General features: G+C 37.8%; 1 protein-coding gene across 1 annotated transcript in view; it reads left to right on the top strand.

The window, feature by feature from the left end:
* The window catches only part of LOC134211392 (GATA zinc finger domain-containing protein 5-like), a 679,652-nt gene that overhangs the window by 244,607 nt on the left and 407,133 nt on the right, over positions 1–27,912 (top strand). Inside the window, exons 3-5 of the mRNA XM_062688198.1 lie at positions 20,000–20,167; positions 21,367–21,465; positions 21,833–21,931. Of these exons, the coding sequence (XP_062544182.1) occupies positions 20,000–20,167; positions 21,367–21,465; positions 21,833–21,931 (366 nt within the window). The remainder of the gene's footprint in view (positions 1–19,999; positions 20,168–21,366; positions 21,466–21,832; positions 21,932–27,912) is intronic.

Below are 27,912 nucleotides of genomic sequence, written 5' to 3' on the forward strand. Positions count from 1 at the left end.
CGAGAACTCGGAAAGTAGTTCATCACTTTGTCACACATTCAAAGAATCATTTCGAACTTGATCGTCTTTCATGGCCACAGTTTCGGGTCTATGTGGAAACTTTTCTAAGTGAATTAACTATTGAAAGTTGCACTATGGAAAGGGGTGATATAAAACTCATTGACGATCCGAAACTCAAACTCAATTACGACCGCCACATAATGGAGATGTGCGTTTGGAATTAAGCCCGTGCTATCTCGCAGCAATGAGTGCTCTGAAATTCTGCTCACATCGTCCTATGCTCCTATTCATGTCTGATCAGTGGAAGTTCTTTCAGCGAGTGTGAAATGTGTGCGAATGTAAATTTCAACGAAGCTCGCACCATCAATTTAGTCCGAGTGAATCACAAAAATTACGTCTCCTATCCATTATTCATGCCGATTGATGAACGGGAACTGCTCAGTGAGCCAGCTCCATTGGAATTCAGTCGTTTTATTTCTCGCTTGTTGGTTTTCCGTTCCAAAATTCTGCAATATTTTCCAGCAGATCAATAATCATTTCTCAAATCGAATGCGATGACTGAATTATTGACTTGCGATTTTCCTTCTTTGGTTCTCCGAGATTCAGTTTGCGAAAGGGCTGCATCTGTAATTTTGAAAGTGTGCCACTTTCAGCTGCAAGTAAGTGCACGCAGAGTGATCCATTTATGGCAAGGGTGCATTTATGTGCAATGGAAGTCTTTGTTCTCGGTATGGTTTGGCATAAAAAGATATTGAGCGAGCGATGCATCCCAGATATTAATAATATCTTCCGAGTAATATCCCTGGGGTCCTCGGTGGTTTAGCGTGTGCGTTGGAGCTGAGTTAGTTGTTTTCATCATCATTGTTTTCATAAGCCTTATCTCATTTTGCGGACATTTCCCTGAACAGTTTCAGGTAATAACTGTGGATACAAAAAATACTATGTTGTGAGTTGGTAATTTTCCAGTTGGGGAGAGTACAATTTCAAGAGAGAAACAAAAAAGAAAATAATTTCATCGAGCACTGTAGTACTTTCGTTGTGTACCTACTTCTTTCATGGGAAACGTTTCATCTGTTCATGCTCTCTATGACATGAGGGCTTTCCACATACCATCACATCGGTTCAGATCATAAATACAAACGTTGGTCGCAGTATGGAAGCGAAAGCACAAAAGTCTATCTGGGTTCGTTCGATTACGTATTTTCATTTGATGGGAGAACCGATGGACCGATGGAAAGCAATCATCATCAATATCGTCAGAAGATATTTACAAATCTTGCCTCGTTCCACATCAATCAACAATTTGATTGAACGAGTGTGTTATCCACTTGTCAAAGCTGGGTTACATTTGAAATGCTGGAATTGTGATTCTGCTCAATTATGAGGATTAATATGAGGTAATCATTGCAATTTGTAAAACAAACATTTAAATCTAATTCAATGAACATTTGTTAAGGTGATTGTTTGTGCCCGAGTTGTCCTGTTGAGTTGTACACATGATAGAAGCAATAGAATCGTCGTGACCGTGCATAACTCATGTACGTGACATATTGAGAATTACTTATTTGCCGCAATGCTTGAATAGAATTATCTATAAATATGATTGCTGCAAAGCTCAAGCCTAGATGGTAACACCCCGGGTAGAGGTGCATAACAAACAAATAACATAATACAGGCATACCTCGATAGAACGTACATGAAAATTTTTCGATCAATTTTCTGTACGATTTTAGTAAAAATTTGAATATGCTTTGATCATGGCACATTTTTATTTTATTTATTACCAGACTAAGGCCGGAGTGGCCTGTGCAATAAATAAAAGTCTTCTCCATTCAGCTCGGTCCATGGCTACACTTCGCCAACCACGCAGTCTGCGGAGGGTCCGCAAATCGATCCACCTTGCCCGCTGCGCACCTCGCCTTCTTGTTCCCGTCGGATCGTTGTCGAGAACCATTTTTACCGGATTACTGTCCGACATTCTGGCTACGTGCCCGGCCCACCGCAGTCTTCCAATTTTCGCGGTGTGAACGATGGATGGTTCTCCCAACAGCTGATGCAACTCGTGGTTCATTCGCCTCCTTCACGTACCGTCCGCCATCTGCACCCATCCATCGATGGAATGCAGCACTTTCCTTTCGAAAACTCCCAGTGCGCGTTGGTCCTCCACGAGCATCGTCCAGGTCTCTAACGGTCTATCTAACTACCGGTCTACAGAACTACCGGTCTAATAAGCGTTTTGTAGATAGTCAGTTTGGTACGGCGGCGAACTCTATTCGATCGGAGCGTTTTGCGGAGTCCAAAGTAGGTACGATTTCCTGCCATGATGCGTCTCCGAATTTCTCTGCTGGTATCGTTATCGGCGGTCACCAGTGAGCTCAAGTACACGAATTCTTCAAACACCTCAATTTCGTCACCACCGATAGAAACTCGTGGTGGGTTGCTTACATAAACCTCTCTTGAGCCTCTTCCCATCATGTACTTCGTCTTCGACGTGTTGACTAGTCCAATCCGTTTATCTTCGCTTTTCAGTCTGATGTAGGCTTCCTCCATCCTCTCAAAGTTAGGTGCCATGATATCAATGTCGTCGGCGAAACCAAATAACTGGACGGACTTCGTGAAAATCGTACCACTCGTGTCATCCCTGCCCTTCGTATTACTCCTTCCAAAGCGATGTTGAATAGCAGACACGAAAGACCACCACCTTGCCGTAACCCTCTGCGCGTTTCGAAGGGACTCGAGAATGCCACTGAAACTCGAACTACGCACATTACCCGATCATGCGTCGCCTGGATCAACCGTATCAGTTTATCCGGAAATCCGTTTTAGCATCGTGCATTAGCTGCCATAGCTGGTCACGATCGATTGTATCATATGCGACTTTGAAGTCGATAAATAGATGATGCGTGGGCACGTTGTATTCGCGGCATTTCTACAATACCTGACGTATGGCGAACACCTGGTCTGCGGTAGAGCGTTCACCCTTAAATCCCGTCTGGTACTGCCCCACGAACCCTCTTGCAATTGGTGTTAGTCGGCGGCATAAAATTTGGGAGAGTACCTTGTAGTTGCTACAATCCAGCTTATCGCCCTTTTTGTAGATGGGACACACGACACCTTCCATCCACTCCTGCGGCAAAACTTCCTCCTCCTAAATCTTGGTAATGACCCAGTGCAGCGCTCTAGCCAGTGCCTCACAATCGTGTTTAAACAGCTCTCCTGGGGCCTGTAGCATAATCGAATTTTTACTAATAATATTAGTAGAGTCGCTTGTAACTTGTATTTTTCCGTTGTATAATGAATTTAAAAGTATGAATTTACAAGACTAATATTACAAGTAAACCGCACTAATAATATTAGTGGAATTTACAAGTAACTGTTGCATAAAGAAAATACATTTAGAAATTATTAGTGTTAGCTTGTAGTTTCTTTTACAAGTATGAATAGTGCTGTAATTAATTTTACAAGTATCTTTTATTTTATTATTCCAGCTGTGCAAAGAAATTGTGCATCGTTTAATTGTTTTTAACGACTTAGCAGAGAAAAATATTATTATTCTAAGTGTTTCAAATTACCGTAGAATAAAATACTGAGCATTAACAATCAATTTCACGTTCCAATATGTACCACTGAGAATTATGGTTGAGGCGGTGAAGCTCATTAACAATTATGCAGTACCCGGAAACCCAAAACTACTTACAAGTGGATTGATTTAGCTCAAAACAGTACTTTGACCCAATACTCCGATTTTGAGTAAAATAACTTTTCTGACACATAGGTCTTATTCGGATAAATAAAATGAAATTAAACTTTAAAGTAACACTTCTACAAATGAGACAGGCTGTTAGTAGTTTAACATAATTTACCTCAAATAATATTAACCAATGCTGAGTTTAGTTTACACAAAGTTGGCTTTAATCATCTCAAAATTGAGAATATATTAATTTACTGCAATTTGTATTGTTGTACTGAACAATCTCGTTTAAGACCATGCATATTGCTCTTTTTTTGACAACAATCAAAGAAATTAAAAACTACATAAATTCTGAGTAGAGTTTTTTACGATATTCTCTTCAATTAGTATTTTAAACTATAATTTTGGGATTTTTTTTATGCTATATTAACGTGATTTTTTCTATAATTTAGAGAAGTTCACTTATTTTGGGAAAAAGAAATCGCTTAAATTTCATAATTAGACTAAAAGTAATATCCAAACCAGCATAAGTCTCATAATACACGTAAATTAAACCCGCTTCAAAAGCACACAACAAACGAATCTTAATTAAAACGTATGTCAATCCTAAAGACAACGTATAAAACGACTCCAGTGTACATTACATTGGCTTGGTTAAGAATGCCAATACCACGAAACCGGCTTAAACCGCGGAATCAATTTATTAACAGAGATAATAATTCGTGTTCCACGTAGTCAAAATATATATTCTATTCACAAATTTGCAAAAAAAATGTAAACAAATCGCTTACCTCCGCATTGACAGTGAACTGTCGCACATAGGAGTAAATGAGGTAAATTCCTGGCCATAATTATTTAGTGCTTTCATTGATGTTATTTACATTTATATTATGTTTAACTAATGTTACAAAATGATTCTGATCATTTTTAGCGACATTTGATTTTAAGCTTGATTAAGGGTATATGGTACGTATTTTATATTGGCAATCTGTCTAAAGAAACACCAAACATCAACAGTTTTAAGCATAACTGGTTGGATAACATATTTTATCATTAGTATATCATTAACCGTCATAATACATAATAAAATTAAGGATTACTTGGCGATTCCTATGTGCTACAAACAAATAACACTGAAAATCTAACTTTTTATTCAAACTACTAGAACTCTGGAGTTCGGACAAGTTCGGATGAGCTCTTGGCAGCAATAGAAGCGTGGAAAGCTATCTTTTATTCTGTTATGGTTTCATAATTTGAATCTATTTTATTCACAACTAAAACTTAATTTTAAAATTTGAGAAAAAATAGCGTGTCTGAACAAGTGTTTAAAATGCTTAGAGTGCATATATAACTCAAATAAATTTACATATTATTTCATTATATGATCTAACATATCTCAAACTTGAAAGTCCATGTTGAAAAACTCATCAGAATAGTAAATAACGCGGCAAAGAACTCATTTTATGAGCATGTGAGAATGGAGAAAAACGCTATTAATTTTATTACAAAAACAACAGACTTTCATCGACTATCTTTCAATGTAGACATTCTTGTTTTGCCCTGAAAATCCCGGATGGTTATTCTACAAGCTATATATTATGAAATGGAACTATATTTGTTTGGGTTTATTCAATTTCATAAATTTGGTTTATGGCCAGGTATTGACTATAATTATTCCTTAGTGATGTCGGATGAATTTTGACAGGTAAATGAACATGACGGACTTGTAATTTCAGCCTTACTAATAATACAAGTACTAATATTATAAGTTAACAAAACATTATTATGCGACGCAAATTACAAGTACTTGAAGTTTGTTGACTTGTAACTTGTAACTTGTAGCAAAAGATATTTTAGTTACTAGATAAAGATTGTCGCTACTGTTCCCTTTGTTCTGCTGTCCGAAACATGTGTGGTACATACCTGTCAAATCGTATGAATTTTCCTTCTTTGACATTTAGCTCCCCTATCCTCGCCAGCAAAAGATGTTCCGGACAGCGACGACAGCGACAATCTTTATCTAGTAACTAAAATATCTTTTCTTGTAGCTAATATTATTAGACGGATTATGCTAGTTTATGGTAGTTTGGGGCTTTGTTTTTTATGGCACATGCGGGGGTCCTTCATATGTTACGTAATAATTTTACAACTGATTTAAACACCACCGTAAGCTTATAACGAATTTAGTAGCAAAACTTTGAAAAAGCAGCGTGTCATAAATGTTTGCCAGTCTTACGTAACACATATTCTACTATCATTTCAAACAATTGAAGTAACATCTGAAACAGCTGAGCGATGCGGAGCGCGTCCAAGCCCTCATAAAGCAGAATTCTTTTGTCTTGGACCCATTCGCACACGCATTCGCGTGAGAATGTCATCGGCATAAGAGTGTTATCAGCAATAATTGAAATTTTACGGGTATGATTTTCTTAGAAAGCAGATTAGCTATCCATTTAATTGAACAATTATTATGTTTATGAATTATTTCATCGATCAAGGAAATTAGTTCCAGTTCTAGAACCCTTCCCCATGCATTAGTTCACCTGATAGACCAGAAAATATTTCCCCGAGGAGTAAATTAATTCCACAATGGGAATAGTGATTCATAAAATTGAATTTTCGGCAAGATATTTTACTGTTTAATTGAGTTTACATCAAGTTTAGTTCCATTCTATCCACTTGTCGGTAACAATTTTTTTCTCTTGAGGAACAAATTAGCAGCGTTACTAAAATGAGGAAAATTTTTGGTCGAAACGTCGAGACGTCTTACTGGGATTTCCGAAGAAGTTTATTCTGGAACAGTAGTTTCTCCCAAGGGTTCTTCCTGAGATACCGTGGTAGTTTGGGAGAAAATTCCATACATGATTCAACTTAATATTGTATCTAGACCTGTGCACCGATTGAAATTTTATCGACGATGAGGCGTGATAGATCATTTTCGGCCAGTGGCAGTGGCGTAGTGGTGATTGGCGTGGCGTGAGTCAGCGTGAATCAATTTCGTGTATTACATGTTTTCCGGAATTTATCTGGATGTTCCTCCAGGAATCCCTCCGAAAGTTTCTCCGGGAATTCCTACGGGAGTTTTTCCAGATATTTCTCTGAAAGTTCCTGCAGGAATTCCTCTGGAAGTTCTTCCGGAAGTTCCTCTAGTTCCTCCGCTAATTTTTACGAAATTCCTCCGAACATCCATCTTAAATTATAGCCAAATATTTTCGTTAATCCTTCCAAATATACCCTCTAAATTCCATTATTTTCAGAAAATCATTCAGAAATTCCCATGTAAACTCCTTCTGGCATTCTCTCTCCAGAAATTCCATCAAGATCTCTCCATTTATTACTTCGAGGTCTTTCCGGAAATTCTCATTGAATTTCTTCAGAAAGTCACGTGAAAGCCCTTGATTTTCACGCCCCGGGAATTCTTCCGAAAATTCCTCCAAGAACTCTCCCGGGAAATTGTTCCCGTTTTTTTTTCTTCGGGAATTCTCTTGGAAATTCCTTGCAATATTCGTCTGCAAATTCATCTGGCTACAAAAATGAAATTTCGTCAAAACCAATGCTGGAAATACTCGCTTCACGAGAAAAGAGTGTAATTTACCAGAAATGCCATACTGCCTGCATTTTTCTTGCGATTGCTTTGTTCGCGAGTACGGGTAGAGCAAAGACAAAAAGCAGGGCAGTATTTTTTCGCGAGTTAAAATCACGATCACGAGTATTTGTGGTTACTTCGAATAAAATGTATAAATTTCACATTTTTGGGGGTTCGCTTTTCTGTTTTCTTTGTGAGTAGGGACACGGCAGCTATTTCCGTCCATCGTCGTAGGGGCTAAAACCAACGAAAGCAACGTCCATTTGCTAGAACTCCACTATAGCAGAAAGTATCTCCTAAGCTTGCGATTTATTACGGATGAGTTTGACAAAAAAGTGTCTCTTTTATTGGTTTTCGAGCCTATGACGAACAGCCGAAAATGCAGTAGTTAAGCAAGAAAAGGCAAAACAAGTGTTCGCGAGTATTTTGCATGGCCTACTTCTTGTTTTGTGAACAAGATTCACAGATTTCCACCACTGGTCAACACAATAGAGGTAATAAACTATAGAGGACGACTGTCGCTGTTGTCACTATAGAAACATAACCCCTCTCGGATGGGCACTTATGTCGTTTTCGTTTTTGAGGTGTAGCAACACCGTTTAGTGCAGCATTTCGCACGGCAAAAACGAACGTTTTGAGTGTAGTTGGGTTTGTTTGTTATGGATACCTGATGGATACCATAAAAAGAAAACAATGACAACGCGAGAAACTTGACAACAAACTACACAACACAGCACATTCTGATTTTTTCTGGTGCTACACTGCTTGTTTCAGTGCAAGAAAAATGCTACACTGGTGTAGCACGAAAATAAAAAACGAACATTTTCGGTGCAAAAGTGTAGCACGAGTGTAGCTACACCGCAAAAACGAAAACGACATTATGTCATAGTGTCATTGCATTGTTTACAAACTCTTAGTCGGAAATATTCGGGAAAGCTAAAGACACTATAAACAAAGACGGGAAATGTTCCAATTGGAATTCCAAATTTACTGTCAGTGCTATTCCAATCGAGCAGAAGACCTGTCATTCCAAAAAATCACGCAGAACATTTGGTAAGGGCTAATTTAACTTCCGCAAATAAACATGTTTAAATTATTGTTGTAATATTTTTGGATCAATGTAGCCTAATAAACCCCTACAAATGGTAGAAAATGACTCTCAACTTGTTTATATTGTATTTGCTATCTGATTTGCGTGGGTATAAGCGACTAATCATTTTTGCCTTTCTCGTACAACTAAGTTGTACCGAAAGTCTATCATTTCACTCCGAAAACGAACTTTTTATAGAAGCCTCTGAGACCCATAGTATTATATACCAATCGACTCAGCTCGACGAGCTGAGCACATGTCTGTCTGTCCGTGTGTATGTATGTGTGTATGTGTGTGTATGTGTGTGCACAAAAGCTATAAAAACATTAGACAACTTTTCGTATAGTAATCCTCAACCGATTTTCTCGCAACAAGTTTCTTTCGACAGGGGACAAAGCCTTGTTGATCACTATTGAATTTTATAACGATCGGTCATTGCGTTTAAAAGTTATGAAAAAAATGGTACATTGGACCATATAAACCCCATATAAGGTTGGTGTCCTAACTAAATTCGAGAAAGGCACTACCAACGCTAGGTGGATTAATCTGGGTTTTTTTGAAATTAGGAAAATCACTTACACCAATTTGAAAACTTTATGCAATATGAGCAGTGTTGCGCAGTCAGGGTTGCCTGTCGAATTATTTGCTCAGGGATCAGATTTCGCATCTTTGTATATAGTGTCTTTAGGTAAAGCTACTTCTACAGTTTGCCGAAGATCAATTGTAAACATGGTCCGAAAGTGTTTTTTTGCAAAACTGCCAGAAAACGGAGCGTACAGCTGGGCCTTCAGTATCTTTTCATCGGTAAGTTTAACGAAGAACCACTTGAATACTAGTTAACCAGCATACTTTGCAAACAGTGTACCTACCGGCGCAGTGCAAATTGCAATATGGGAAGCGGCTTTGGGAACTTCCCATACACGGACAGAGAAACTTTATATGCTCTGGTCATTTCCATCATGCGGATTTCATATCAACAGGAGTGCGGAAACATCTTCGTAATGATGCTGTTCCATTCGGAGATGTTCGCATAGAAAGCCAACAACTTTTTGCCGAAATCTTTGAGCAAACACATAAAGAAGAAGGGAAAATGAAAAAAATCCGGGCTAGAATTGATAGTCTACAAACTCAACTGCAAATGGCTATGAAGCAGCTGTCGGTGACAAAATCGCAGAGAAATGATGAAGTTTTGAATGTAAGTTCGACAAGGAAGTAGTGTTATACTTAGGATTATGTTTCTTCATATCATTAAATGAATCAAGTTTCACAAGCCAAGAGTCGTATATAAATTGATTGGTGACTAATACGAAAGAAGGCACACGATACAGTGAAGATATACGATCTTTTGCAATGGGTTTGCATTACCATACGGCGGCATACGAGTTTGCAAGGGAGAAGCTAAGCTCCGGTAATGATCTGCCACATAAGTCTACAATTGCGCAATGGTACAACGTTGTCGACAGTAAACTGGGAATTTCGGCTGCAGCTCTGGAAATAATTGAATGCAAAGTTAAATTAATGAACGAAAAAGGCAAGCTACTTCTGGCGAATTTAGTTATGGACGAGATGTCTATCAGAAAGCAATTGTTTACTGAAGCTGATGGTAGTATTGGAGGCTATACTAATGTTGGATTCGATATTGGACTGAAGCAGGAACTGGCCACAGAAGCATTGGTTTTCCTCATAACTGCTATGAAAGATCATTTCAAGGTGCCAGTTTCTCATCACTTTACGGCAGGACTCGTATCAGAAAAGAAGAACATATTGATTATCCAGGTTTTAATGGCATTGCACGATAAAAATCTTATCGTACCATCAATTACCTTTGATGGAATAAAAACCAAAGGGGCTTCACCTAGGAAACAAACTGAATAGAAGTCATATACATTTTCAAAAAAAAAACAAGATGAAATCTAAGCTAGCTATCAGATGTTCAGCAACAGCGTAGTCAATGCACTGGAGTATCTTTTGAACATGCAAACGGAAGAGTTTGAAGGTTGTGAAGGAACGATTGAGTTTTTGCGTACATTCAACAATCTATTTGATATCATGAATTCAAAATCAAAATTCGGGAAAAATTTCAAAAGACCGTATTGCAATGAAACACATTCCGATTTTTTCCATTATTTGCAGTATTGCAAACAGTATATATCCACCCTGCAGCCCACTAGATTATCTGCTCACACAAACTTTGCCAGGATCACATTTTGTATCATACGAGCTAGGGGAGGGTTTAATGACAACCCAACAACGAAGCAATTTTCCTATGGCTTCTGAGCTCTCCTCGTTCACAGAGAACTCAAAATGTCAGCTGTTGGAAATACTTCTCCTCAGGACTGTACAGAATTTGCAATACTTACCGTACCAGTACAAAAAAAAAAAACAAAAGCAGAATAAGTCTATCAACAATTTGTTTGAAGATTGGTTGTACGATGACGTTGAATTTCAAGATTTGGACAACATTGATACCGACCCCGTTAGGCATAAGTACGTTAGGCATAAGTACGTTAGGCATAAAAACGTTAGGCATAATGGACGTTAAGCATAACGGACGATAGGCATAAAGTGATCCAAAGAATTATGCCAAACGTCCATTATGCCTAACGTACATTATGCCTATCGTCTGTTATGCCTAACGTCCATTATGCCTAACGTACTTATGCCTAACGTCGCGGACCCCGATATTATTACGTACATCTCTGGTTTTGTTAAAAGAAAAGTTGATAAGATACTTAAATGCAATGAATGCAGAAGTGCTCTATATAATACGGATGAAACTTAATTCTCTACACATTTAAATCATTTCACAAATTTCGGTGATTTTTGCTTCAATTCACCGAAATCTCAACAGCAGAATTGTTCGGTAATTATTTCACAAAATTATCGGCGATTTTTCCTTTGTTCAACTGTCAAAACTACCGAAAATCTGTAAAATTATTCATCGAACAGTTCTGCTGTTGAGATTTCGGTGAAATTTCACAGAAATCTGCGATTTATTTTAAGTGTGTATGTTCCTCGAACAGAAACGATTTTGTGTAGGTGCTGGATTGATTGAACCTCAGAAAGATACTGTAACTATATGTAAAACAGTTGAGCGACGCTTAAGAGCAGAGCAGGAAAGTATGGAGGCTGGAGACGAGCCAGCCTCGGGCTGAAAGTCTCCCTAATAAAGACACAAAAAAAGTGTGGAGGATGGATTTCTTGAGCCAGTGAAATTGATTAACAAAACTATGTCAGTGCTGTACAATCAGAATCCATCGTTTTTCAGAATTTTGGATGATCACGTAACAAGTTGCCCAGTAGATGAGAACCATAAATACCTTTTTTTTTTAAATTAATTTTATTTGCTAATTATCTAATACATGCATTCATCTCTTAGACTAGGTGTTCCGTGTTTTCTTAACACTATCATCCTTATTTGCTATGTTATATTTTTAGTTATTATTAATACATTTCAATTGCCTCTGGCAGTTAGAATTTTTCCTCTGGTTGAATTAAACCTTGAAGGAATTACAATGTTTTCAACTTAAACTAAACTTAACCTATATTATACTAAGGGTACAAGGAGTTAATCGTTGCAATAGAAGAATGCAACGATTTTTGTCTAAAATTGGAAATTATTTTGTTGGACATTTGTTGCAATGTCTCAATATTAGAAATTCTATGAAGTTCATTGGTACTATACCACGGAGGCAACTTCAGAATCATTTTCAAAATTTTATTTTGAATCCTCTGGAGTGCCTTCTTTCTGGTATTGCAGCAACTAGTCCATATTGGCACAGCATACAACATGGCAGGTCTAAAAATTTGTTTGTAAATCAAAAGTTTGTTCTTAAGACAAAGTTTTGATTTTCTGTTTATAAGTGGATATAGACACTTAATATATTTGTTACATTTGGCTTGAAGGCCTTCAATGTGATTTTTAAAATGTAATTTTTGATCTAGCAGAAGTCCTAAATATTTAGCTTCGCTAGACCAATTAATTGGAACCTCGTTCATAGTGACAATATGTCTGCTAGAAGGTTTCAAATAAGAAGCTCTCGGCTTATGTGGGAAAATTATAAGCTGAGTTTTGGAAGCATTCGGGGAAATTTTCCATTTTTGCAAGTAAGTGGAGAAAATATCCAAACTTTTTTGCAATCTACTACAAATGACACGAAGGCTACGCCCTTTGGCTGAGAGACCTGTGTCGTCTGCAAACAAAGATTTTTGACACCCTGGAGGTAAATCAGGTAAGTCAGAAGTAAAAATGTTATACAAAATGGGCTCCATGATGCTGCCTTGGGGGACACCAGCCCTTACAGGTAATCTATCAGATTTAGAATTCTGATAGTTTACCTGCAGTGAGCGATGTGATAAATAATTTTGGATCAGTTTAATAATGTACAGAGGAAAATTCTTCAATTTTACAATCAAACCTTCATGCCAAACACTGTCAAATGCTTTCTCTATATCAAGAAGAGCAACTGCAGTCGAATATCCTTCAGATTCAGAGCCGAATTAAGTTCGTAACTCTTAATAACTGATGAGTGGTTGAATGCCCATGGCGAAAACCAAATTGCTCATCAGCAAAAATAGAATTGTCATTAATATGAACCATCATTCTATTTAAAATAATCTTTTCAAACAGTTTGCTTATTGAAGAAAGCAAACTGATTGGGCGATAACTAGAAGCCTCAGCTGGATTTTTGTCCGGCTTCAAAACTGGAACAACTTTGGCGTTTTTCCATTTATCTGGGAAGTATGCCAATTGAAAACATTTGTTAAATAAATTAACCAAAAAGGATAAAGAGCTCTCAGGAAGTTTTTTGATAAGTATGTAGAAAATACCATCATCATCCGGGGCTTTCATATTTTTAAATTTTCTAGTAATAGATCTCACTTCATCCAAATTAGTTCCCAACGAAGGGTCAAAAACATTATCTTGGTTGAGAATGTCTTCGAAGCTTCGTGTAACCTGATCCTCAATTGGACTAGTGAGACCTAGACTAAAATTATGGGCACTCTCGAACTGCTGAGCAAGTTTTTGAGCCTTTTCGCCATTTGTTAATAAAATTTTATTTCCCTCTTTAAGCGCTGGAATTGGCTTTTGAGGTTTTTTAAGAATTTTCGTTAATTTCCAAAAGGGTTTCGAACTAGGATCCAACTTCGAGACATTATTCTCAAAGTTGGTATTTCTCAGAATAGCGAAACGTTTTTAATTTCATTTTGCAAATCTCGCCAAATAACTTTCAACGCGGGATCGCGAGTTCTTTGGTATTGCCTTCGCCTCACATTTTTAAGACGGATCAGTAGCTGAAGATCGTCGTCAATAATAATGGAGTTGAATTTAATTTCACATTTAAGAATTGCAATGCCTCTGGCTTCGACAATTAAATTTGTCAAAGATACGAGAGCATTATCAATATCACTTTTGGTATCGAGAGGAATATCAACATCAAAATTCCTATCGATATACGTTTTATATAAATCCCAATCAGCCCTATGATAATTGAAAGTAGAGCTGATTGGATTATAAATGGCTTCTTGTGAGATTTCAAATGTCACAGGAAGGTGATCAGAGTCAAAGTCAGCATGAGTTAACAATTGGCCACACAGCTGACTTGAATCCGTTAAAACCAAATCAATTGTCGAAGGATTTCGAGTGGATGAAAAACAAGTTGGGCCATTGGGATATTGAATAGTATAATATCCCGCAGAACAATCTTCAAATAAAATTTTGCCGTTGGAATTGCTTTGAGCATTATTCCATGAACGGTGTTTGGCATTGAAGACACCAATTACGAAGAATTTTGATTTGTTGCGAGTCAGAATTTGAAGATCAGCTTTCAACAAATTCTTTTGCTGCCCATTGCATTGAAAAGGCAAATAGGCTGCAATGAAGGAAAATTGACCAAAATTTGTTTCAACAGAAACTCCCAAGGTTTCAAAAACTTTGGTTTCAAACGAAGAAAATAATTTATGTTTGATACGTCTATTAATGACAATGGCGACCCCACCACAGGCGCTGTCAAGACGATCATTTCTGTAGATAAAATAATTTGGATCTTTCTTAATGGAGAGTCCGGGCTTTAAATAAGTTTCTGTTATAATGGCAATATGCACATTATGAACTGTTAGGAAGTTGAATAATTCATCTTCCTTACCCTTTAGAGAGCGGGCATTCCAATTTAGAACTTTCACACAATTATTTAGATCCATTAAAACGGAGTCCGATAACAATTTTTTGTGTGTACTTTATACCAACCTGAACAGCTTCTGGTATGGTATTTGCTTTGAACATTGCATCAATCATGTGATGCAATTGTTCAGTTAAAAAATCAAAGTTGGAAACAGTCATGCTACCTGAATCGGCAATATGACCATTATTTTCCGTTGGGACATGGGTATAAACCTCATTTTGAGAAGAGAAATTTTGTCTACCAGCAGCGATGTTTGCATACGTAGGTACATTCGAAAAATTGGAATTTACTGAAGTGCTTGCTACCCGTTGACGAGCGGCAAAATTTGTTTGTGAATTGTGGTGGGTATGAATTGCTCGACCGGTAACTGGTTTCGAAATTTGAGCGTTTGAAAAATTTCTACCCGTCGTATCTGGGATCCGATTGGAATTTCCCGTCATCAATTTTGCACGGGAATTCAAAACTTTTTTGCGTGAAGGGCATTCCCAGAAATTGGATTTATGATTGCCTCCACAATTTGCACATTTAAATTTATTGGAATCTTCTCTCACAGGACATGCGTCCTTGGCGTGAGAGGTTCCGCCACAAATCATGCATTTAGCATCCATGTGACAATGTTTGGTTCCATGACCCCACTTTTGGCACTTACGGCACTGGGTGGGGTTTTGGAAATTTCCCCCAGGCCTGCGGAAATGTTCCCATGTAACACGGACATGAGACATAATACAGGCCTTTTCCAAACTTTGTTAAAATGAACTAAATAAAATTCTTGAGAAATGCCCCTCTGGGAAGTACCAGAGTGGGATTTCTTTTTCATCTTAATTACTTGGACTGGTGAAATTCCAAGTAATTGAGAAATTTCAATTTTAATCTCATCCAGTGATTTATCATCACTGGGGAGACCTTTCAGGACGACTTTGAACAATCGCTCAGTTTTGTCGTCGTATGTGAAGAATTTATGGCGCTTCTCAGTTAAATACTGAAGAAGACGTTTACGATCGTCAAAGGATCCCGGCAAAACGCGGCAGTCACCCTTCCTAGCAATCTGAAATGAAACCTTGATCCCCTGAAGGTTACTCAAGATTTCATTCCGGAAGCCAGAAAACTCGGCAACAGATACCACAATTGGCGGAATCCTTTGCTTTTTCGCATGAATCGAATCACCTGGGCTAGAGGTATATTCGATTTGCTCAATTTCATCATTAATCAAATCGAACTGATTGCTCAGTTCGATTGGAGAAGAATTATTTCCGATATTAGAGTTAGAAGGAATATCTGAATTCTCCAGCTTCCTTCTATTTTTCCGCGCTTTGGCAGGACGGTCTTGAAACCTTGTTTCTTTGAAGGAAGTGGAGAATTCAGAGACTCACCCTTCCTCTTATTTTTATTAATGCTCATTGCTGAGCGTGGAGACGTGACCTTCTAAGAGGTTTTTTCCCAGAACGGTGTCCCTGCAGGATTACCACCGCTTGTCGGAATTTAACTTCCGCAAACGGGTCCAACGTAAAACGAAGGCACGGGTCCTTGCAAAGATCGTAACGGGATCAGTGGGTACAAATAGCGCTAAGAAGCACCGTTGAAATTAAAATAGCTTCGGGTAGTATTAAAAACTTCCTTCCGCAAAGAGAGAAAGAACCGCACAGCACGAAAGCACGATGCGGTCTGATAAATACCTTTTAATGAAACTAATTGCTCGTTGCTATTTAGTTGTTCGTAGCCATCACATGTGTAGGCTAGTATCTGAAGCAAGTAAAAAGGAAAATATCAGGCAATTTTCTAAGAAAATGGTTATTTTTGCAGGACAGTTAATAGACCAATGTATAAACACTATATTAATCTTATCTTATTCTATAGCTTTTTTAAATACATTTTGTAAAAATATAAGACAAAATAAGAGCCGCCAAAATATTTGTTTCATTATGTTTGTTTCGAAAATAGAACCTCTATCTGAAAAGGATGTATACCCTATACACATTTGTTCATGCGATCATTGCTATATTATATTAATTGTCTAATATTGCCACTACACCGTTAGTAATGTGCAAGAAAACATATAAGAATTTGCTCTGTGCAGTACCGTATCTAAATATATATGATAAATACATAAATATATGCAGTCTAAATACCGTATGACACGCGAAAATCTTGTTTTCTATCGTTACACATTTCTTCTCTGAATCTTCTGTTTTCAGCTGAAGGAGTATTTATCTTAAATAAATCACTATCAACGGCGGTTTTTCCACATACAAAGCTGTTGTTTCCATAACAAGCCCTTCAAACAAATTGTTGTTTCCGTGATCCTTTGCTCACAACTTTGAACTGTATATTGAAGGAAGTGAAAATTATTCAGTAGTTTGTACAGGATCCTTTAAATAAGTTTCATACTTACAGATGATACATCAGGAACTGATAAATAGTGAATTTTCCACCCGAAAGAGGCTGTAAATTCGATAGAGTGATTAACAATCTGACAGAAATCTCACATTATGGATTACTTACTCGATGCTTCTAGAACCGGCCTCCGACAAACTTATATTAAATTCAGCAACAGCAACAACAACATTCGTTTCGGAATTCCCACAGAATTTTCTCAAATTATTTTGCAGAAAATTCCTTCAAGAACTGCTCCGAAAAGTTCCTTTTTCAGGAAGAATAGGAGTTTCCGAAAGGATTTCCTAAAGAATTTCCTTAAGTAATTTTTGAAAAAAAAAAAAAAAAATGCGGTGTATTTCTTGGTTTGAGTTTGAGATCGAATTTTGATCTCACGTCGCACTTTTTGGCCAGAGATCCTAGTTGAACCTAGAACCTAGTTGCAATTTGTGAGTAGATCAACATCCAATGATTTAGATTTAAATACTTTATCGACAGACACCACCTCAATTCATCAAGCTGATACCGATCAAGTATATAAAAGTCGGCCCTCCAGGCCTCCTATCAAAAATCGTTTTTGGAGTTTATAGCCTTTTCGTTACACATTGTTGTACGAGAAAAGCATAAACGATTCTACAGACGAGAAAATTAAAATAACTTAGAAAATTAGAAATCAGTTTTTTTGTTATCTTTATACTCATCTCAGTGTAATGTACTTATGTAGGGTATAAGGCTCAAACCTTAGCCTATTATGCTGTGGTTGAGCACATTTATCAATTTAAATATTCATATATTGAAGATCTAACCGTAATTATTCCACCAAACGGCTTTCTTACTTTTGATTATTACGCAGAGTATTCAAAAACAACAATAATGTTTGAAAATCTATTATTTAATCCATAAAAAGTTTCGTGCGAAATGGACTTTATGTTCGACCAATTTTCCTAATCTCGGCGCTGGTGTTGGATGCTTTTTCGGCCCATGAAATGTTGATGCATTATCCACTGTGAATCGTTTGTATAAGCCGTAAGGTAGGCAATTATAATGTGCTGCTTCAAGTGAAAATCGTCAGCTGAATTTTTGGCAACGAGTGTTCTAATATTGTTCAAAAAAGTTTTGTTTAATTGTGTCACTATATACCAATGAAAATAGTGGAATTAACATCTAATGTGCGAAAATAGTTAAGTCCATTCCAAAAACTACTTTATTGGGCAAAAGAAAAATCTCTTGCACTGCCTGCCTACTTAAGTTGTTGCAAACAAACCGAGTCAAAGCAATATTTCACGCAGGTTTATTGCGTTTATCAGGTGAAGAAGTGCATGAATCTTGCGTAATATAAGGCTCTAAGATTACCTCTTGCTTGTACAATTACGAATCATAATGAAGGTTCCTCCAAATCAACGCGATGCGTTTGTTGCTATAGCTGACAGTGTGTCGCTTTGGTAAGGAAGCGTCAATGGAGACAATAGAATCGCAACGACAGTGACAGTTCAGGACAACTTTAAAGCTTTTCTTTCACATAAAATCTATAGGTGGAATCCATAAAATACGTCACGTAAAAATGTTGTGATCCACCCCTAAACGTCACTTTTTGTAGTAACATGCATATGTGTAACATATCTTTAAAACGTCACGAATATCACGTAATTTATGGATGTTCCGAAGCATTAACATACAATATTTCATAAAAAACAATAGCCTCACATTTACAAGGACGATAATTTTGCGCAATGCTACATGTAGGCACCATTTCAAGAAAAATCTGAGTCATGCTGGTCCGTTGTGTACTATATCAAATATAAATTTGTTTAGAATACAGAGCCTTCTATCGAAATTTTGGCTTCCGAGCGGTTTTATAAACATTACACCACTCCCAAAAAAATAGAAAGGCAAAAAAAATGTTTTTGTTCGGTATTTTTTGTTTTGATAGTACGTACACTAAAATTACGAAGGTGTACGTACTATCGAGGTATGCCTGTAATTCGTCTTCCTTACCCTTTAAAGAGTGGCATTCCAATTTAAAATTTTCAAAAAACCATTTGGATTCATTAAAACAAAGTTAAATAACATTTTTTAGAGTAAATTTGATTACCTCTTGCTTGTAAGACAGAAATAATAGCCACTAGAGCACCGAGCTCGTCTCTCGTATCGGATACTTGCTTTACCAGAAAACCGTTATGCTTCTGTGCCAATTATTTGACATCTTCATTAATTTGATTAAACGACAATATCGTTCCAGCAAAAGTACAACTAACATTCTCTGGCAAAAATATTTCTCTCACCTGCCACTTGCACTATATCCGTGTTTGCTGATCGTAGGAGTATAACGCTGTTTAAACTGTGATAAACAGCACGCTGCTATCCACGTTTTTTTTTACACATACCTAGATGTTATTTATTTTCATTCATTTATTTTTTCTAGTCATGCTGTGCTGGCTATTAGACTTTGCATTTGCATCATCTCTTTGGAATGGCGCTGTGATAATCGGTTGAACCAAACAGTTTATGATAGCCACGCTGCCGCACCGTGAAATTTGTATTTTTTTGCAGATCGAGAACACAAACCCCGTTCAGTTGGTTTAGCTGCAGTAGTACATTCTACTTTTTCTCTTGTAAAATGAAAAAATATTCAATAAGAATTTAAATTGACTGTTAGTAACAAATTACATATTGAGAATCTATTTTTGATAAACTTTTTTGGCCGTTTGTGAACCGATGCGATGCTGGTTCTATTTATTAGCTATCAAAAGTGAGATACACATTGAGGCTTGAAGCGTGCATGAAGATGTTGCCCGGTTAGATATCTGATAAATATTTATCATTTATATTTAAGTAAACCATCGTATCAGCAAATTAGATTATACAGGCCATTCTGCCACATTCCTCATTTCGAGCGTTATGCATTCAACACTGTCTTGAACATTTATTTATCAGTACGTAACCACCGAATCGCTGTAATATTTTCTAATCACCCGCACAGACTTCGAACGAGTTTATTTTGAGACGTAAAACTTTCACCATCGTGCGCTGTGTATAGTCGCATCTGTTTAACTAGACTTTTCTTCTTGTTTTCCCCCCAGCTACCAAGAAACAGAACGGTGCCACCCTGCGGTCCAACAGTCTGAATTCCGGCTCCCGGACGCCACCGCTGGAGCGGAAGAGCAAGTTCAGCGCCTTCGGGCGTTTCTTCAAGCCCTGGAAATGGCGGAGAAAAAAGAAAAGCGAAAAGTTCGAGTCCACCTCCAAGTGTAAGTATCGCCATTAGGGTGACTTTTGAGCAGTTTTGAAGTTTGCGCCTCTTATCCCGTTGGTTTCTGTACTTTTTGCTCGATGAGCGCTGTTAACTTTCCAAGTTGTTCTTAAAGTGTTTTGTTGGGTTTGCTGTTGATTTTGATTTGTTTGAAACATTTTATGAGATACGATGGTAACTTTTCCTAACTGAAAAATTGTTGGTCTGCTGCTTAGTATTTATTTAGCGCTTACATGTACTTATTTATTATCAGACTAAAACTGAGATGGCATTCACAGTACGTATTTAGAAGTTATTGCCGTTCCGTTCGGTTCCGTCACAAGTCACGTATTCTATGACGCGTCCACTAATCTCCTCACATGATCGATCATTTGCTCACCTCGCCTTCTTGTATCAGCCGTATCATTATTGAGAATCATATTCACCGGGTCGTAGTTGGACATTATGCCAACCGTGTCGTCCGATTCCATCGCAAGCACGTCCAATTTTTTCGCAAGTTCTCCCTGAAATTTGCAAATGAACTATCAATGGCGATTCCCTAGCCTTAAACGACCTGTTCAACAAATAATTTTATAGTTTGTATGCGCAGAATTGTAAAAAAAGAGAAAATTTCGATGTACTAAATCGATTTTGATAATTTCTTTTTAACATACGAAAAAACGATAACACTGAATAGTGTTGAATAATATTATTCAATTGTCATTCTTGTATGCAGCCTCAGAAGTTCCACTGAATAAGATTCAGTTTAAAAAGAGCTAATTAATGTTCCATTGGAACGTATTATATCTTGATAAAAGCTTCGCTCACACTCCACAATTTGAAATTTAAGAAAAAACATTAAATCACACAAATTCTAAAAGTATGAATGTGCAATTTACTAATCGATTCATGTTGAGAACAATTTTTATTATATTCATAATGTCTTCTGTCTTCAAGATCTGGAAAGCTAGATTTTAAATGGAAAATAATTTTCAAAACATATTTTCTTCCATCTTTTAACATTTAGCATTTAACATGTTTAGCCTTTCACATATATGATATGTTTGAACTAGTTTGCTTGCCTGGGTGATAAGTCAGTGTGTCCGTATTCGTGAAATATCAAGACATAATTACACAAACTTCATAAGTTTTTTTTAGCAACGGTTCAGATATTCATAATTGTATCCATCATTTTTTCTTCATTCTTCGCATTTGCAGCTTTAGAGCGTAAAATATCAGTACGTGCCAATCGCGAAGAACTTGTACAAAAAGGCATTCTGCTGCCGGAGAGTCCCACGTCGGCGTTGTCCATAGCCGGTAAGTAGTGCATCTTATTCTTTGCGTTGCCTCTTTCTCGTCTCCTTAATTATCATAGATTCAAACATCTTGGTCGACCAATAGAAGGGTAATTACGGGTTAGTAAGATCTTCATTAACGGTCTTCCTATTTCTGCTAACCATTAAGTCGTTTCACGTTGAATAGGAAAAGCTTCCATTCCCATCTGTAACGAATCTTGCCCGTAATAAACTAAGCAGTAAATCATTCAGCCAATCTGATACTAAACGCCCTTTTTCTTCCAAATTTTATCTCATCCCCCCGTTTCTACGTGCGCACATTTCGACCATTTCGACTAACTGTATACAAAAAACCAAAACAAAACGCGAAAAAAATATCACCTGTAAAGCCATTTGTATCAGTCCCACGGAATCGTTGACGTGGTCAACATCATCCCATAGACAGCTACAAACCTTCCATCAGCCGCCGAACCATTATCGAAGCCAAAGTAAGTCGTCTATCCCTCGCTCTCTGTGTGTTTCCACGCCTCCAACCAAGGGCTATGCACTTCTGTGTTCAAATGTAGAAAAAAAAGCTCAAGGAAGCCAACCACCTCTCACGCTGTTCCTACTAAATAACATTTCACGCTGTGTTTTTGTATTGTAGCTTCTAACTGGTTTTCTTAGTTTGTCTCTCATGCACCTCCTCACTCACCTTAGTTTGAACGTTAGTATGCACTATTGAAATAGGAAAAGGTTCATTGAAATATATTTTACAATAAACCACTTTCGAAGCATAATAGGTGAATATATTTTTAAAAAAGAATTATATGGTTCTCAAAACTTCATGTAGTTTGTTTCACTGATGTGTGTTCTTACACAACATAAGATCATGAAAAAATATTGTTCATTTCATGTATGTAATCATAAACTAAATCAAGAACATAATGAGATTTTTGATCTTTGTAAATTCGCTAACATTTCCTCAAGTATTTATATTTAAGAATGTATTTCCAGCTTACTAATAAAGCAACATTTGTTTCCATTATTTAAAGAAAATTCTATGATTTTTCTAAAGTTCTAGAAAGTAGAACCTTATAACATTAAAGATAAACCGGCCTAGTGAGTTTGTCATTCTAAATCTTTTGGTTACATAAAGAAAAACTTTTCAGCAGCAAAAATCCCTGTACACACCAGTGTGGATCCTGCTGTCAGCTTTAGTCTAACTAGATGAGAAGTAGAGCTGCACCACAATAGAAATGCACTTCCAGGGGAGATGGAACGAACCTCCTATCGACAAGCCTTTGATGCCTCTCCACTTGTGTTGTGTTAATGTTGTGCTACAGCTGTTGTGTATTGTTGTTTGATGTGTTACTGTTTACTTTTGTGTCTATCTTTCTTCTCGTTCATCACGATTCTCTTACAAGTGCTCTTAACTACTCTTTTCGTACAATGAGTGATCTTATGCTATGACACTTCGATACTGTTCTTGGTTATACCAAGTGACTCTTACTGAGAACTTAAAAAAATGTCTCTCCTAGAACGTTTTTGGCTTGTTGAAACAAATCTTGTCTTGTCATAAGAAAAGTTAATACTATTCCGTTTTATTGCACCATAAATTAAATGGATTAGTACCAACTTGTCTTATGACCAGTGTTGATAAAATCTTGCTTAACTTTTCGAAAGGACCTAAGTTACATTTTTTTCATGAATTAATTTGAATAGCGCAATCAATAGAACAACATGAAAGCTATTGATTGCTGTATTCAAATTAATTCATGAAAAAGTGTTACTTAGGACCTTTTGAAAAGTTAAGCTAGAAATCATTCATAAATCTCAACCATTGAGTGCTCCCGCGCGAACTAACTCGTTTGCGATTTTAAAGGAATGCATCACGTCTGAGTTTTTCATGCTAAAACGGATCATTTCACTCATTTGCCAAAAAAAATCATTTCGCTCCAAAAATTGTTTAAAATTAATTTGGTGACAATTTATTGTTTACACACGCAATAGTATCCATTGTTCTATGTGTTGAACGTTAATTTACTATTAATTTACGAAGGAGAAGAAAAGAAAACCTACGATGATTCAAATGGATGATGCAACCAGTGTTGTAAAATGTCGTTTGCATTCGTTTGTATAATTTCCCTAGAACTTTTTCAAGAGTTAGCTATCAATTCCTGAGGTATGGCGAACTTATAGCGCTTAAATGTGCCTACAACTTTGTCTAACAAGACATTGCTGTAAATATGTTATCTGGGGCGTGGGAGGCAAAATGTCATTCAAATGACATTATGTCAAATGACACGTGACATTTTGGAGAGTTTTCACTTTCCAGCCGCATATGTTGTATTTAGAGTAATGTACCCTTGGACAAAAGTATAGCGTTATGAGCACATCTAAAATTATGAACTAAATTTGGCTTCTAAAGAAAGTTATAAGCAAATTAGTCAAATGACATGAAGATGACATTTTACAAGCCTGGATGCAACTCAGCCATGATTTTTTAGGTGCTAAGTTGGATGCGTTTCAACTCACTTTTGATTTGAATCGTTCGTGAGTTTTGAGATTTTGAGTTTTTCCCAACACTGGTTATGACACGTGAAGACATTCTAACTTTTTGACTCAGTCTTGTTCGGGGACTCATATTCCGTTTCAGTTTCAGCACCCAGCGCTTTTCAATTCTGAGGATCAAGCTTACAAAAGCATACAAGAACCTATGGACAAAAATACACGAATAAAGCCAAAATGACCATTTGAAAGCGAGTGCTCGGAATGTGAGTCATGTTCGGAATTTGAGTCAAAACGGTACTTAACAAGCTTAAGGACAAGCCTCCCGAAATCCAAAACGAAATGCACTCGCGTTTTCAAGGGCACCCCATTCAAAACGGAAGCCATGCACAACTGTCATTTTCATTATTCCAGCTTTGCTGCGTCGCAGCAGGCGTGGAATAGTAAGAATGACTGTTGTGCGTGGCTTCCGTTTTGAATGGGGTGCCCTTGAGTGCGAGTGCATTTAGTTTTGGATTCCGGGAGGCTTGTCTTTAAAATGATTTTGTATTCATTTGCAAGGCTACTATGCCGAGATCTACTGAGGTATTTTGCTGTACACAATCCATACAGAATCTATTTATTTAGATTTCCATTACTCATTATTGATGTCGTTGCCAGTCCATCTCATCGTGAGTCCATTGTGTCAGTTTGTCCATGTCGTGCATCCACTGATCGTTGTATTGTTCAGAATGTCTCCGAGAAGAACAAGTTTGTCAGTCGTTCGTCATCAGGCAGTCGTGATGGTCGTTCCCCAAAACGCCACCGTATGGTCTGCGCATCCGGTGACTGACGAAGGCTTGGTGGTGGAGCTGGGAATCGAACCAATGACCATCCGCTTGTAAAGCGAACGTGTAGTCAACTACGCTACGGGGTCTACCACGTTAAAATGATCAAATTTCACAAATCTTTTTTTTTATCTATTGCGTTTATTTGACAGGCTCAGGCGTGTATAACACTTAACGGAGCCGATACTTTATGATATTTACAATCGATATCATCTTATTATCAACAGTTAGTAAGGGGAAAGGGTATAGACCAAGATACTCGTGGCGACTCAAGGTTAGATTGCGTAATTTCAGGACGGACTAGGTTGGGATTTAGGTTTGTGGTATTACAGCTGCTCATCCGGTTATTTGACGTCATTAACGGTATGGCGTAGCGTCGGGCTCGAGTTGTGGTTCGTCAGGGAGCATCTTCCGGATGGCCATAGCTTCGTATTACACAGAACAATAAGACAAAAACAAAACAAAAACGAGAAAGAAAAAAAAGGGGAATTAGACTTTTATGTCAGACGAGCAAAGAAAGGCATAGATGGCCTGCATATAAACCACATCGCGATCCCCCAAAACACCTCTTACTTCCCTGTAGGGTTGTTTACCTCGGGCCACAAGGGTATCCAATAGTTGCTCTCTGGAGGCGTCGTTTTCCAAGCAATACCAAACTACGTGATCGATGTCATCGTAACCGGCTCCACACCTACATAGGTTGCTATCGACCAGGTTTATTCTATAGAGGTGTGCGTTTAGTGAATAGTGATTGCACATAAGTCTCGACGTCGTGCGAATGAAGCCTCGGCTTAAGTCCTCACCTCTGAACCACGCTCGCGCAGAAACTTTAGGAACTATGGAAAACAGCCACCGTCCAAGTTCATTGTGTGACCAAATCATTTGCCAATTTTGAAGAGGGAAGATCCATAAAGTACGTCACGCAAAAAAATGGCGATTTTCAACCCCCCTCCCCCCTTCGTCACACTTTTTGTATTAAAACTCTAAAATTTTTGTATGAGTCGTCACGCTGCTCGGAACCCCCCCTCCCCCTAGGAGCGTGACGTACTTTGTGGATGGCCCCAGAGTACTCTGACGGACTAATGGGAAAAACTCGTTGTTCGAGATTTGTCTATCATAAACTTTACCTTCCTGTGCGCCCACCTTTGCTAGCGAGTCCGCTTTCTCATTGCCATAGATTAGGCAATGGGACGGGACCCATACAAAGGTAATCTTGAATGATCTTTCGACCAAATCACGCATCTGCTCTCTTATGTTTGCAAGAAAGTAAGATGCGTGCTTAACAGGTTTCATCGACCGGAGTGCCTCGATAGAACTAAGACTATCCGAGAAGATGAAATAATGATCTACGGGCTGATTGGAAATTATCTCCAAAGCAAAGTTAATTGTTGCCAGCTCAGCAACATGAACCGAATACGGTTCTTGGAGTTTTCGGAAGGTGGTTCAATTTACGTTGAAAACACCGAAGCCAGTTAATGCGAGGACTATCAGTGAAATATTTGTTATTACAATTGACATGTTCATATTTTTCAGAAAAAAAGGGAGGGAATAAATATTTGTCGAAGGTGATCTGGTATTCCTTGAATAGCGTGTTTCATGGACAGATCGTATTCAATTGAGGAACTGTCGTTGACGAAGTGAACTCGAGGTGGATTATAACATGGAAGACAGAGATCTGACGATATGTAGTTGAGATAGACTCGTAGGTATCTTGAACGATGAACCAGTTCAAGCATATTATCGAAGTTTTCTAATACAAGTGTGTTACTTGTTCCACATTTGATCAGTATTCTAAGTGAGAGCTCCCAGTAACGGTGCTTTATAGGAGTGACTCCAGCAAGCACCTCCAGGCTCATGTTATGCGTTGAATGCATACAGCCAAGAGCAATACGCAAACAACGATATTGAATTCGTTCCAATTTGATTAGGTGGCACTCAGCTGCTGAGAGGAAGCAGAAAGAGCCATACTCTAAAACAGAGAGAATAGTTGATGTAGCTCTTCAGCTCACTTGTTGATGAGGTCTTCCGGGTGAGCGCCCCACCAAGTTCCAGAGATAGAACCGAGAAAATGGATCCTTTTTCGGCATTTCTCTAACAAATAACCAATATGGGTTTTCCAGGTACATTTGGAATCAAACCAGACCCCAAGGTATTTAGAAGATAAAGATTGGTTTATGTCATCTTTCAACAGCTTTAGTTTCAGTTGAGCAGGGTACCGCTTCTTAGTAAACACAACCAATTGAGTTTTTTGCGGAGAGAACTCGATCCCCAAATGTCTGGCCCAAACAGTCAGGTTATTAAGGGAATTTTGCAATGGTCTTTGCAGGACATTTGCACATGAACCTCTTAGGGAGATCACGGCATCATCTGCAAGTTGTCTAAGCGTGCCTTGTCCTTCCAAACAATTGTCAATATCTTTAACATAGAAATTGTAAAGCAAGGGACTTAAACATGAGCCTTGGGGAAGGCCCATGTAGCTATTTCTGGAAGTTGTCAGCGTGCCGAGAGTAAAGTTCATGTGTTTTACTGACAACAGATTATACAAGAAATTATTCAAAATAACGGGTAATCCACTACTGTGCAGATTTTCCGACAGTACTTCTATGGAAACAGAATCAAAAGCGCCCTTAATATCCAAGAAAACTGAAGCCAGTTGCTCCTTATGCGGATAGGCCAGCTGTATATCTGAAGAGAGCAACGCTAGACAGTCATTTGTTCCTTTACCTTTTCGAAACCCGAATTGAGTATTTGACAGTAATGCATTTTGCTCGACCCAATGGTCAATTCTTGAAAGGATCATTTTCTCCAATAATTTTCTCATGCATGATAGCATGGCAATCGGTCGGTATGAATTATGATTAGACGCTGGTTTCCCAGGCTTTTGAATAGCTATTATTTTGACCTGGCGCCATTCTGGTGGTACGATGTTGTACTCCATGAAACAGTTGTACAGGTCAAGTAATCGTCTTTTAGCGATATCTGGGAGGTTTTTAAGAAGATTGAATTTGATATTATCGCATCCCGGAGAAGAATTGTTTGATGAAAGAAGAGACATAGATAGTTCCAGCATTGAGAATGGTCCACCCAAAGAACCGGGATCAAGCGTAGATTCTCGAAATTTCACAAATCTTGTGCTAGATAATAATTCTCGT

This window comes from Armigeres subalbatus, chromosome 2 (genome assembly GCF_024139115.2).
Source record: "Armigeres subalbatus isolate Guangzhou_Male chromosome 2, GZ_Asu_2, whole genome shotgun sequence".
In the NCBI taxonomy this organism is placed as follows: Eukaryota; Metazoa; Arthropoda; class Insecta; order Diptera; family Culicidae; genus Armigeres; species Armigeres subalbatus.